The 14,411-nt window shown below is 38.1% G+C and overlaps 1 protein-coding gene across 1 annotated transcript in view; it reads left to right on the forward strand.

Annotated features, from left to right (window-relative positions):
* The window catches only part of Slc15a5 (solute carrier family 15 member 5), an 87,432-nt gene extending 77,365 nt beyond the window's left edge, over positions 1-10,067 (forward strand). The window contains exons 8-9 of the mRNA XM_026391961.2: positions 5,393-5,501; positions 9,920-10,067. Coding sequence (XP_026247746.2) covers positions 5,393-5,501; positions 9,920-10,067 — 257 coding nt within the window. The remainder of the gene's footprint in view (positions 1-5,392; positions 5,502-9,919) is intronic.
* Positions 10,068-14,411: the final 4,344 nt, after the last annotated feature.

Below are 14,411 nucleotides of genomic sequence, written 5' to 3' on the forward strand. Positions count from 1 at the left end.
CTCTCTCTCTCTCTCTCTCCACACACACATACACACCTTCTTGTACCTCCTGCTTCTAGCTGCCATGAGCTGATAGATGGAGCCATCTGACCGAGGACTGGAATATCTAAGACCATAAGCCAAAATAAATCTTTCCTCCTTAAATTTACTTTCTCTGGAATTCTGACACAGCAATGAAAACATACTAGTTTTTTTTTCCTTCTTTTTTCTTATGAGTTCCTCTTCCTTATCATTTTTAGTATTATTTTAACTTTGCCATTCTGTGCTAGGGTTGTTTCTTATAAGCAGAGGTAATAATATGTATCATAGTCATTTTTATTTCCCATATTGGTCTTGTTTCTATTGACTCCTCTTCAAAAGGAGAGATTTACTGAGGCCAAGTTTATCAATTGGAAGTGTGTCTAGATATTTTTGTTGGTCTACAGTGAATGTGTGCCACTAAAGCCCAAGTTACTGTAGCAACTAGACTGCTTGGCTGAAGTGAGACGTCTAACCATAGCACCTTCAGGTTCCCTAACACTGCTCAGATAGAATGCTTGTTGACTACAGTGTCAAGCATTACTGGCTATCTTCTCCACCCAGAATTCATACCTACATTTTAATTCTGCGTATTAAACCTCTTTGATGGAGTATACCCTGCCTGTCTTCTGTTCTCATTGCTTCTTGTCCTGTGGTTTCATGGGAGTTGCTCTCCCTGAAGTAGAAATATTTGGTACTGGGTAGTGGTGTAGAGGTAGAGCTAGGAATATCCTTCCTCCTTTCCCTCAGAAAAAAAAAATCAGTAATTATGCACCAGAGTCATGGCTACTAATATTCTTTCTAGAACTGACCTTGATTTCTGTGGTGGGACCATATTCTGGTCACCTCCTATTAGTCCACTTGGTAAGGAAGGCTCTCCCCACTGCTCCCCAGATAGGTTGAGGTCGCTGAAAACATACTTCTGAACTGGGCATAAGTGAATCACAGCAGTTTACTGGCCATAGATACTCGCATTAAGGGAGAAGAGGGTACAGCTTGCCATGCAGGATCACATGGGGCTGGTGCCCAGCAATAGTGTGAACCAGCAGGGTGCACAGGGTGCAGGTTTTGCAGTAACCAAGGGATGTGGTGATCCCTGATTCCTGCAGGAGGACGTGATTGGTTTGTTTGAATAATCTTGAGGGCTGGCAGGGAGGTGAAATCTGTCAGCTTGTGGCCTAGGTAAACTGCAGCTGATGTGGCTAAGAGGGGAACTAATCATGTGGGAACTTTCCTTCCGGATGGGGAGCATATGAAAGGAGAACTGGGAAACACACAGTTAGGCTTCTGGGGCTCTGTGAGGCTGAGACACCCAAAGCAGAACACGAAATGTATGGCCTTAAATATAGGGCATACAATCGGAGTAGAATACAATGTATTTCCCTTTCATATTAGCAATGTCATGTTTTTTCAGTAACATAGCATGTGTGGGCCTCCATGTATGTATGTTTCTCAATCCAGTTTTAACAACTGTAAATGTAATGTAAATTTCTTCAAAGCCCACACAGTTGGTTGAATGTGAGTCCCAGGATTTGTATTGTATTGTACTGGGTGTTTAAGAAAGAACTTGGGTAAAGCTATTTCAAAGACTGCCACCAGACATTTTTAACTATGGAGCTAAGAAAAGTCATAACAATGGCAATTCCCTTAGTAAGGGACTATCACAGTACCTTTGTTGTAAGGGCGGGAAGATGAGGGCTCTGTGATGTAATACCTCGCTTTACCTTTCTGTGAGTCGGTCTATAAAATAAAAGAACTGGTCTAGAGAATTCTATGGTCTGTTTATTACTAAAATGGCCATATAAGTTAAAATAAATAGAAACATTTTAGTTTTATTTAGTCTAATGCTCCAGAGTATTAGTATCATGTCCCTTTCTAATTAATTTCTTCTCTTAAGCAACTTGGAATGTCCACTTCCTGGCGCATGGAAATTTCTAAAAAGTGATTTTCAATGAACACATAGATAAAGCTGAGTAAGTGCTATTTGGGAGAATTCTGAACAATGCCAAGTATTTCACCCAATGCCAAGTATTTCACCGGTGCTCTGCTACCTCAACATTCTAACACTCATTACAAACTAGTAGTTTACATTATTAACACGGAACTAGGGATTGCTGTGAGCATTTATGAATGAGCCACCAGACTCTTATGTTGGCCCTTCTTTCTCATGCTGTCCCTTTCCTGTCCTCAAGAGCAGTGTTCTAGAAAGTTGAGTTAGTCTCATTCAAGACCTGAAGTCTTTGTCTCCTTTTGCAAGGATGCTCCTGGTTTCAATCAGCTACTAGAAATGTCAGATGAAAAATGGCACAAATGTGAATTACGACAATAAAAGTTTATAAGCTACTAAAATAAAGTTATAGTACCTAAGAGCTGAGTCAACTGACAATGTTAAATGGAACATTTTACAACCAGTCCTGAGATAATGATAAAAAAAAAAAAGCACACAGAACATGAGGAAAGATCCGACAGAAAGCGAGCCCAAGATCGGGCTCTGATTATCTGATTTTCTTGTGAGCTACCTCTAAAAGGGACAGGGTAGGGGTGTGATAATCTAAGTTTATGGAGTGCATCCGCTGGGTCCAGCCCTTGGCAACCATCATCTCTTCTACTTCTCATAGCAACTCATCAAAGGAGGTATTGGTGTCATCATTTTAGGAGAAACTGAGGCTCAAATGGTCCACTTACTTGCTCAGTAACAAAACTGCCCAATAATAGAAGCAAGATTTGACTTCAAAATCTGTCTGCCTGAGACCCCATTTTATTCCCCATATTCCTCATCACATAGATAATACCCGTATAGGTAAAGCCAAGCTCCAAGAATCTCTGTCCATCTTGCTGTTAGTGTTTGTCCCATGCAATTAATTCAAACAATGGTTCTCTTTACGGTGGAGTTCACCATGTAAGTTAGCTCTGTAGACGGTGTCAGGTTATAGCTAAATAAGTAAAGAATATGGAACCAGAGTGAAGACCAGCACTGCCAAGACAGCTGAACACTAAAAATGATATCAAAGAAGGAATACAAGAGCATTATCAGGAATTTGAATAGGTGATATGGCAGTCTTCCATTTTATTTCCTAAATGACTCCTCTCAAAAAGTGTTTTGTGTATATCTTTAAATTTCTACCACCTTTCTCTAACCTTGCTAGCATTATATCCTTCTGTCCTGTCACCCCACATTTCATATACCAAGTCACAGTGCTTCTCATTTGTGCCTGCCACGGTGTCCCCCCAATGACAGAAGCAAGAATGTTGGCATGCCAGTGGATCTGGTATTGTCTCCTGAAAGGCTGGTATTTGCTGTAATTGCACAATCTCTTAGAAATATTATGTTTTACCTTTAAAGATCTTACAAAATTTATATTCTTCTCCCTCATCTGACTTTGTTATATTATAAAGATAGTCTTTTCAATTACTTATTATGGACCAAAATTCATGCTCCAAGAAGAATTAATGTCATGTTAATTCTGAAGCTTCACATACTCTGTGCAAACTCCTCTTACTCTAGCCAGAGAAACACGGTGATAAAATGGTATAATCGCATGACATGCAAAGTACTGATGTGAAATGAAAAGGACAGCAGTATGATTGGGATATTAATTCAAGAGAAAAAGAAAATAGGACTATTTGAATAGGCTTAGCAGGATAGTTTAGTTCTTCCTGAAAATAAGTGGAATGTTATCTCACCTTATCTTGACCTCTACTCCAACTCTCCCATTTAAGTGCAACCAAATATTTGGTTCCAAATATTTGTGCATGCGCGCACGCACACAGGCACACACACAAGGGCCACCCAATATCCAATACACAGGTATATAGGGAAATACTCAAACTGCTCATTTAAACACCAGATGAAGGCATCATGTCAACACAGCAATAAAACCATAAATTTCCTTTGTAATGGCACCAAATTAATAAAATGGGGAAGTAGAACTTGCATAATAGCTCTAAACTCAGTACCAGCTTTTATTTATGGGTCCAAGACTATAATGGACACAAGCTAATTTTCATGGTTGATCCACAATAATGGTCATTGGGAAGTTAAATGACAGAAGAGAAACAGCTTTAAATGGGAAATGGCACAATTAATCACAGCTGTCGTGCTTATGCACTTGCTGGCTATCAACCTTGAACAGAGCATTTAACTCAAATCCCACTCAAACGTTTGCACTGTCAAGGGAAAGACCAAGGAACAATGGCCTCTCAGTTGCTACAGCGCAAGTAGCACTCCACAACCCATTTGCCAAAGATGGCACTGAAGGTCCAACCTTTTAGGCACAGACTGTTTGTTGTGGTCCCGTACTCCCCTTCCTCACCCATTGTAGGAGCTTTTCCTTTAAAAAGACAACAAAATGCCAAAATGTTGGCATTTCAATGTTCAAGGTTGACCTGTTTCTGCTCTCCTAATGCGTATTTTTTTAAAAAAATATTCCACCCATTCAGAACTATAATTGAATTAAGTTCTCTCAGTAAGGATAAAGTTTGTACTTACACATTCTATAATATTATATATCTGTAGTATAGTTGTTAATACTAGATGCCATTGCTATTTCTGAAGTATTGCTTTAAATTGAGTGTTGCATATGTAATATGTATAATATATTGAATAGTAATGTATCAGAAACCACTGAAGATATGTTGAGTGTGTATATAGATACATGTAGATATAGAAAATGGGAAGAAAATTATAGCAATGATTTTAATCAATATTCAATATTTAAGAGCAAACTAAAGCAATTGCCTTTAATCCTGAATAAGTTTGTATATACTCAATTTGACCTCATAAGCAAGAGAGGATACTTTATTGGGGGGTATTAAATTGAAGAAATTATTCATTGAGTCAAAAGAAAATCTCCATGTCAATCAGCAATTGAAGTAATTTGACATAGGTATATTGTATTATAAAATAATCCGGGATTTATCTAAGTTGTTAAAATAATGTAACACCTATCATCTACCTGCATTATCTCACTTGTCTAACAATTAGCAAATGCAACAGACTCTCTAATCATGAAAATTTTTTTCATTCATTCAATACATATTTACTAAACAACTGACATGTGCCAGACACTGCTCTAGATACTGAAAATATAAGGATAAATAAGACAAACATGCTTCCTACAAATTAATAGCATAATCAGGATTACCTTCCAAACCCAGGGTTTTGTTTTTCACCTCAAAATATTTGGGGTGCTTTGCTTATCATTTTACTGTTAATTAAAGAATTAAATGAATGTTGACAATAAAGTCTTAGATGAGCTTTTTGCTTTGTAGATATTATTGAAGCGAATAAAGCTCTATGAATTGTGGAATGATAAAATATTCACAGAAACGTACAACTCTGCAGTTGAATAACAATTACATTTGTTCCAAACAGGCAATTGGTTTCCAAACACATTAAACAAAGGCAATTTAGAAAGCTTCTTCTTCTTGCTGGCATCATTAACATTGTTGAACGTCCTGGGATTCTGGAGTGTTTCGCAAAGGTAAGTAAGTGTGTGGTAAGATGAACAATTTCTGAGTCCATGAAATATTAGTCCAGGAACCATCAGTGAGCCAATGGGAGTCCAGTAGGCCATGAATGGACATATCAGCACATTATAGAAATTTAACAGATTGTTCAGAGCAAGAAATTTCACGTTGGACTCCACTTTCCCACCGATCCTCCTAATAAAATAGTGCTTTACTCAATTCTAAAACGCATTATAAAATAAGACTTTGATCTTCATTACATAGTAACGCTTTAAAATTAGAAATAATCATATTGATAATAAGAATGAATAAATCATTACCATTAAAAGCAAATTTTATTAAACAAATAGCTAGGAATCTAATGATGCTTGAGATTTGGATCCCATTCAGGCCTTTAAATCAGCAGTGACCATTTCAAGGTCAATTGAAAATGGTGCAAAAATCTCTTAGCCAGTCACCTGAGACCATTCAGTGACTGCATATGTATCATCTACCATCCGGTCATTGTCTTTCCATATCCCACATATTCTTAGATGACTGTGTACTCTCTAACCTCTCTGGGTGTCTGTTTTCACACTTGTAAAATAGAAACAATAATATCAATCGCTTCCGGGTTTTAGGGAAATGAATTTTGTAAATGGGTTAAGCGCAATGTCTGCCATATAGCAGGAACTAAGCACTTTCCTTACTTTCCTCCATTTATCTATTGAGTCATAAATGATCTCACTTGTCATCACTTCTCCCTTGCCTAAATCCTTCATTTCTAAATCTCTTTTGGAACATTAGCTTCATGGAGGTAGTATAGTCAACTGAGTGATGAAAAGCCAGTAAGGGAATGAATGCTCACAGAATGACATCCATGCTCCTGCTCTCATGGAGCTCATGGTCCAGGGTGAGAGGTACTTAAACCCCATGCAAGGTGGAATGGGCAACAAAACTAAAAGCCTAAGGCTCCCCAGATTTCTGCATTTCTTACCCTCCAAAGTATATGAGTTCTCAAATTGTTCTTCTAGACTATATAATTTCCTTAAGTGCCAGTCTCATCTTTAGATTGAAAATGAAATCAGAGAATCTGAGGGTTACAGAAAGATCTGACAGGAATTTCCTCAGCTTTGCAGCAAACCAGATTCAGTAATGGAGACTGAAATTGAAGGCAAAGTCTCTTTCCTCTTCATCCACCATCTCCAAACTCATTAGGAATGTCTATCTGTCAACTCACACAAATCTGCACTGTCTCTCAAATTCTCATTCTTTATCCTTCTGTATGATTTGAACTTGTCTTCAATGAAGTGGTTTAGAAGGTGGTTTCCAGAGTCAGCTTAGTTAGATCCACTTCCACAACTTATCAGCTGTATGAACTTCAGGAACTGTTTAACCTCTCTAAGCCTGGGCTTCTTTGTTTGTAAAATAGAAACAGAAAGAATAGTAATTGTAAATGTTAGTAATGATAATAATAACCTCAGATTTAGCCTTGTACTCCCCTCTTCCTCCCTTTTATTCTTCTCCTAGACCTATACTGAGGTGTGAGCAAGAGGACCATGATTTTGGACTCAGTTCAGATAGAATTTGCACTGGAATCAGAATCTATTAGCCCAGGGATTTACTCATTCACTCATGTATTCAACCAAAATGATAAGCATTGTTCCATGTATCAGAGAAATAGAGTTAAACCAAGCAAAGTACCAGCCTACATGAAGCTAACATGAGTGCTCAAATTAAAATATTCAAGTGTGATTGTTCAACAAATGAATTCCTGGAAGGAATTGAGAGATAGAGAAGGAGATAAGAATAAAAATATACCAGGCACTGGAGATTGGAGGAACCAAAGTTAAAGTACTAAGTAATAATGTAGAGTTTATTCAAAAATGAATCTAATTCTTTCAAGATCGCCTCCATCTCCATCTACTTTCTTTTCTCCTACATATTTTTAGGGAAGAGATGGGGGTGGGGTGGGGTTAAAAGAGACAAGGAAAAAAAAGAAGAGGAGGAGGAGGAGGAGAGGAGAGGAGGAGGAGGAGGAGGGGAGAAAGTAGAAAACAAAGAATGAAGGACAATTAATTTCCGTGTGTCAAGCATATGGTGTCTTAGCATGCTATATACATACAAACAACTTCATTTAATTTCCAACACCTCCCTGTCACATAGATCTTACCACTGTGTAAATATAAAAACTAAAATTCAAAGACAAGTAATCAAATTTACCACATTCTCATACCTAGGACTCAAACACAAATTTGGTTGTCTCCAAAGCCCATTCTTCTTTACTCCTAAGGGTATAGGAACTCCTTCTAAGTACCAGACAAGAGTGACAACTCCTAACTCTTGTCTGTTAGGGGAAAACTAGTCCCTTTAATTAAAGTAACTACACTCATTACCACTTATTGATCAGCAGCCCCACAGGAAAAGAATGGATGTTGCACAAGAAGAAAGAAGAATGCAGAAAATTTGCCTCCAAAGAGTAATAGGTAGAACCAACTCTGTCAGTGTGAAAGCATGCACTTCCCTGGGGACCTATTGGCCATTGTGATTGGACACACCAAGTCAGAAGTTAGCCAAGAGCCCTAGGGAATGGAAGGGGGTGAGATGAGTGTCCACAGTGAGGAGGGCATGGTTCCAACTTATTTCTATACTGTTATTGTCAAGCACTAATGAATTAGAGGACGCAAAGAATGAGGAGATTCACCACGTCCCAGGGACAGTATTAGTGAAACATGTTTATAAGTCAGGATTGATCTCAGGACACTTCCTATCACAATCCAATTTTTATCAGATCCCAAGATTTACCTGTTCAGAGCCAGGTAATTGTGGCAAATCTATCAAAAACATAGCAGTCCTACTGAAGTTAGTGGATTCATTATGAAACAACATCCTTACAAATATGCAGGTGACCTTAGGTCTGTATTAGTACCAAAAGGTGCTCCTCCCACAAATATCCATGGGATGCAAACCTAGTGTTAATCCTAAAACCCAAGTAAGTTTTTCAGGGTCACTGGGACATCACCTCAAATCCCCAGCAGAATACAGTTAGAAATTATCCATGAATGTCAAGCCAGAATTACCTCTTACATGAACCAAAACCAAAGACAAAGAGAAAACAGCCTCTGGCCTCCTGCTCTCTATATTAGAGTTCTCTTCAACCACATCTGACACAGTGCAGTGGTGACATGTCATACTTGAAGCTAGCCTGTTTGGGGGTGAAGGAATGAAGCAGATGAAATGTCTTTTCCCTGCTGAAAAGTAATATTAGGCAAATATACTTAACGTGCTTAATGTAAAAATGTATCCCATATTGGATGCTAAAATAAAAATAAAGGTGTTTGAGGGCAAGGGGCAAGAGAGCATTGATTTTTATAACAATGACACTGTTGTAAAATACATCTAAAGGTGCGATTGCTGCCCTTATTTTGTCAATGATAACAAGTAATTATCTGTGCATAACCTGTAACAATTATTGAAAGCAACATAAATCAGAGAGAAATAATCAGAGTTATTCAGGTGGTATTCGTTCTCCTGAAGTTATTTTTAGCAGTATATTGAGAAGGAAACAAAGGTACAATTAGTTTTTGAAATCTTCTCGTATCAAAAACCGATCTTCTGTTGGGTTTTGGTCTTGGTAATCCTATGTATATTTGATAAAATTGAACTTCTAGATCATATTTCTCTGTTTCTTGGATAAATATTTATTGAACATCAGCAGCATATTAAGTCCTGGTCTAGGCACTAGGAATACAGTGGGCAATATTAGATAGTTTTAGGACCAGCATGCCATAGAAAAGGTCGAGGATTTAAAATAACCAAGTACTGGTTTTAAAGCCAGGCTCTGTCTACTATTGTTTATATAAACCCTAAAAAAAAAATCTATTTAGCCCTAAGAACTTCAGTTTTCCAATCTGTGATGTGGGGATGATTCCATACCTCCCTGGCATGGTATCTGGTATTTACAAGACACTCAGGAAAGGCAAGGAGTTGAGGGTGGAAGAATGAACATTTCTAGAAATATAGTCATGGATCCCTTCTCTGACAATGGTCTAAAAGAGTCAAATAGTCTCAACACCATATTTACAAGTCCTCGGTGCATCTCATAAGTCTTTATGGGTGCAGGCAACTTTTTCCCTTGCTGCAAAATGTTGAATGTCAAATCCAGAAGGTCAACAGGCTTCCACAGTCTCACTGGTAGCATTGAAGGGGCTCAGTGCAGATTATAAGACAGCACCACCTAAAGGTCCTTGTGAGAGCCTTAACGTGTACGAAAACTCCTCCTGCCATTTTATAAAAAGACTGTTCTGATGAACAGCACTCTTAAATAATCATCCCGTTGTGCCAGTATCTACGAACCCATCATAAAAGGTAGACAAGCACAGGAGGAAAGCAAATGATTTATCAAGTCCTCTACATCTGGTCCTAAGAAAAGCTTTCTTTCTTTCTTTTTTAGATATTGTAATCTAAATCATTTTAATGCCCAGAACATCAGTGGAAGTAATCTTGAAGAAACACTTCTCCTCCATGAAAAGTCTCTGAAATTTTATGGCAGCACACAGGAAATTTCTTCAAGTATTGATCTTTGGGAGACAGCCCTATGAAACTGTATTTGACTCTACCTGTCTTATGAACACAGTATTTGTTGTTTTTTTCTTCAGTTGAACATTTGTATGCATTTTAGTATGAGAGATAATATGTAGGAGAAAAAATCTATGGATATTATCTGTGTACTTTATTTAAAAAACAATTATGACCCTTCTAGAAGTTAACCAGTACGCTTGTGCATTAACATGCTATGCATTAATATTAATAAAGTAATTTCAAAGTATAGATAATTCCTCTCATCAGAAAATGACAATTTCCTATATGCCAATAATATTGTATAGCTTTTTACGATGGTTCAGCCATTAAAAGCAACCTGTAAGGTATTTTTAGAGTTTTAACGAGTCATTAGAAGCAAAATAATAGTATGTTAATATTCTTTCTTTCAGTATATTTTTTAGGCCTTTATTGCTTTTCGGGTGTTATGACCATATACTATATAAGACTGAGTAAAATTTATGTGTTTTTCTGCTATATTGGATCTTGATAGAACCCTTTCAAGTTAAAACTTAAGGAAATTTTCTCTGAATTCAAAATCAATGATACTAAAATGAGGTCTTTAACAAAGAGAGACTATCTACACACTGAAGAAGTTGAAAGATCAATATAGATGATAGAATTATTAGGATTAAAAAAAAGAGAATTCATGGAAGGTCAAACGAGTGCTGAGAGGAGGGTAAATGACCAAACCAAGTAGAGACACTTACAGGGATTCCCTGACCCAAATGACATCATTGGGTCTCCACTGCTACAAATCAAATGCATTTGGAAAAATCCTCTTCCAAAAGGATTTCTTTTTTTTTTTTTATAATCAAAGAAATTTGGACACCCTTCTTTTAATCAAAATGGCTCTCCTCTTTGTCACAGTGTTTATCAAAGTTTGGTGGAAGGCTGCCTGCTTCAGGTAAATATTTCTTGGCCCTGGACAGACTGCTTTAACCCATGTCTTCTTCAGGTTGAGGTCCTGGAACTGGTGGGCAAAAACACTCAAATCATTCTTAGGCTCCCTAAAGTTTGAGAGGCACTGCTTTCCAGGATGGTTCATGCTGGATAGAGTAGGAGGGTCTGTCAGCTGATTGCAAATGATTCTGCAATTAAGCACCTCCCCTGTGTATACATAAAATATTTTAAATCTGTAGAATAAAAGATTTATTCAACTTGATTAGGTATGATATGCATTTTTAATTGCAAAAGAGCAGCTGTAAAGCACCAGGTGTTTCTCTTACTCAAATTATTTTTTTGTTGTTTGCTTGTTTGTTTTGAGGACAAGCAAATAGACTCTTGCAGGCATAAATTCTTTCCTTGCTTTTAGAATCCTTCTTTGTTTAGCATTTGTTCCCTGGCAAAGCAATGAGGCAGACCCCTAATATGCCTTAGAAGCTTTCCTTACTGCAAAAGGTTAAATGCCAAGTTTGCAATTTGGGTTTAATGAACACCCAAAAGATCAAGAAACCTCTGGACACCTCATCTCAGTACAAATGGGAAGCTCTAACAGTCTCACTCGCTCTTAGAAAAAGAATCTGCCTTATTTTGTTACCCCCTCCCCCACCCCAATTTGCCTTCATCACCTTAATTTCTTAATTTTTTTTTTACAATAAAAAAGTGCTCATTATGCTTTCGCTTGCCCTTTGAGATGAAAGATCTACAGAATTACAAAGTTGACCCAAAGCAAACACCAAAAGAGCTTAGAATTCTCACATTGGGGTTGACACTTGTGATTAGCTAAATTGTGGTAACTACACATGCTTCCATTCGGAACGGGATGCATTCACACAGCAGTTTCTTCTCTAGTGCCTAGCAACATTATCATTGAGCACCTGGAATAGTTTAGGCATTAAGTGTAATTGGTTTTGCTTTACATAAATCTGTAGCTTTGTAAATAAGCGGAGCATTTCAGCTTCTATATAACACCAATTAACTTAAAGGGATGCGTTGTTTGCAGAAGCCTGCTGGGCTCCGTACTGTACTTCTCTGGTAATATGCTCAGTGGCGGCAAAGTTCTGTGTCCCTGCAGTGTTCCATTTACTCCAGCCACTTGGTGCCAAGGGTCTATACCAGCCACTCATTTGCTCCAGTTTTCAGTGGTGGTGAAAGGTTGGAAAAATGCAGTCTTCTCTAAGAAGCTCCTTCTGTGCTCTATTTCTGTCCATGAGTGAGACCTGAAAGGCAAGATTTTTGAAAATGTTTTCTGTGACCCACAGAGCACAGGTCTGACCCCATTGGATCCTGTCCACAACTGACAGTGACATCTCTTTCCTCTTCCTTTTTTTTCTTGTAATACTTGGATGTAGCAAAAAATTACTGCATTGAGCCTGTGTATACAAAATGACGAAAAACATATTCTTATTACATGAATTTATCAGTGAAAATGTTTCTATCAGTGTGACTTTTTTCTTAAGAGCACAAAATAACACTCAGATTTGTTCCTGGAAGGTGGGAGATTTTTTTTTTTTTTCCAAGCTCTTTGGATACTTCCCCCTTGTTATCTCTGTACTCAGCTTAATCCCTTATCTCTCATATCCCCTTCAGGTAATCTTGATTTATAGCATTCATTCCACCCTGGCCAACCTCTAATTCCCTTGGTTTCTGAGTGTTTTATCAACTCTCAGAGTAACAATAGCACCAAACAGTTCATGATTCCAATAAGTTTCCTATTAATAACATGTGATTTACAAATGGAAGGAGAGAGAACAACTTCTTCTGAAAACTGTCAGAATTCCTTGTTCTGTGAGAACAGAGCTTCTGCATTGGTCCCCTGGATCAATCCGGCAATGGTCATATACCATCTTTACTGCAAAAGAAGCCAGTGTACAATTACTGGTCACGGGCTTATGAGTAAAAGCTTCAAATAAAATCAGCTACCAAGTGATGACAGCACACAGGTGCTGCTAAATTCAGGTCTGCTTGTAGAGAGCAAGGAAATTAAAGGAATCACTAATAACAGCAGCTCCTATCTATGTCACCCTTTACAGTTTACAAGTTGCTGTCACACACATATTATCACGTTTGATTAGCACCAGCACTCGGGGAAGCAGGCACATTTTAGCATGCCCATTTGGTAAATGAGAAATTGCAACTCTGAGACAGTAAGTGATTTATCAAGAGTTACAGAGAAAGCAGGTGACCCAGATAGGACCTGAACCTGGGTCTGCCTGCCCCTCAAGGGCCAGCTCCTTCTACAAACAACATTCATAATGTCACCAGTACTGGATCATCTGCAACCACTTCAGAGCAACTCTCTCTACATCATCCTAAAGGGAACGAGAATGGGAAAAAAAGATCACATCAAAGTTAGAGACACTAATAAAATGGTTAATAAAAAAAAAAAAACAATCATCTGTCTGATGTCTCTTTTCCCCCACTCACCTTGCCCTTTGGAGCCAGGCACCATTCTCTTGTGAATGCACCTCATTGAAAACTCACTCAAAATGACCACATTCAGAGATGGGTCCCAACACAAAACTGTTCTTTCAGCTCTCCTTTCATCAAAATGGCGTACTACAGTGGGTTCTAAAGTGCCTTGATAAAGAACAATTTGAATGAAATATATTTATTCCAAAGTATAATTAGTAGTTGTGAAAATTCTCATACTACTTACTAAGCCTGAGATGCAGTTCTACTTCTTGGGTATTTTAGCTCATTTAGCCATCACAATAACCCTGAGTTAAGTGTAATTACTAGCTCCACCTTATAGATAAGAAACCGAAGCACAGAGGTGTTAAAAACATTCCACAGGTTATGAAAGCTGGGTAGACAAAGCCAGAACACAAGGGCTCTGGCTGCAAAATCTGGGAGCTAGTTCCCTCCACCTAGCTGCCTCTCAGCATAACTCTTGTCTACAATAGTTTTTTTAGATATTATATGCTCAGGGGAATTTTAAGGGAGACACCTTAGCACAATGGATTTCATTATTTATCTCTCAACACATAAGAATATGACTTACTCCATGAAAAATTACTGAATCAAAATGATGACTCTCAACACTCCCTGGGTGTGCCCTTTCTTCCCCTTTCATAAATAATGACTTGTCTCTTACTTATACACAAAGACACAACTCTATATAGCAGTGAGCAGGTACATTTACTTAAGAATTGTTAGATGGGTATTTTTCCATTGTCCCACAAATCTCAATGTAAACCATCTGTTTCTTGCATAAAACAGTCATCATTAGTCAAGATGGGAAGTGGAGGTCAACAAGGCTGTTTCCTTAGCACCTACACAGGCACTCCCCAGGATCCTTTCAGCCCTGTTTTCCACCAAGTATAAAATGGTCTAGGACAATCAAGGATCCGGGTGCCAAGACTCCCCAGTCCCTCTCTCTGGCTGTGTGTCCCACTAAGGTC

Source organism: Urocitellus parryii, chromosome 5 (assembly GCF_045843805.1).
Source record: "Urocitellus parryii isolate mUroPar1 chromosome 5, mUroPar1.hap1, whole genome shotgun sequence".
Classification (NCBI taxonomy): domain Eukaryota; kingdom Metazoa; phylum Chordata; class Mammalia; order Rodentia; family Sciuridae; genus Urocitellus; species Urocitellus parryii.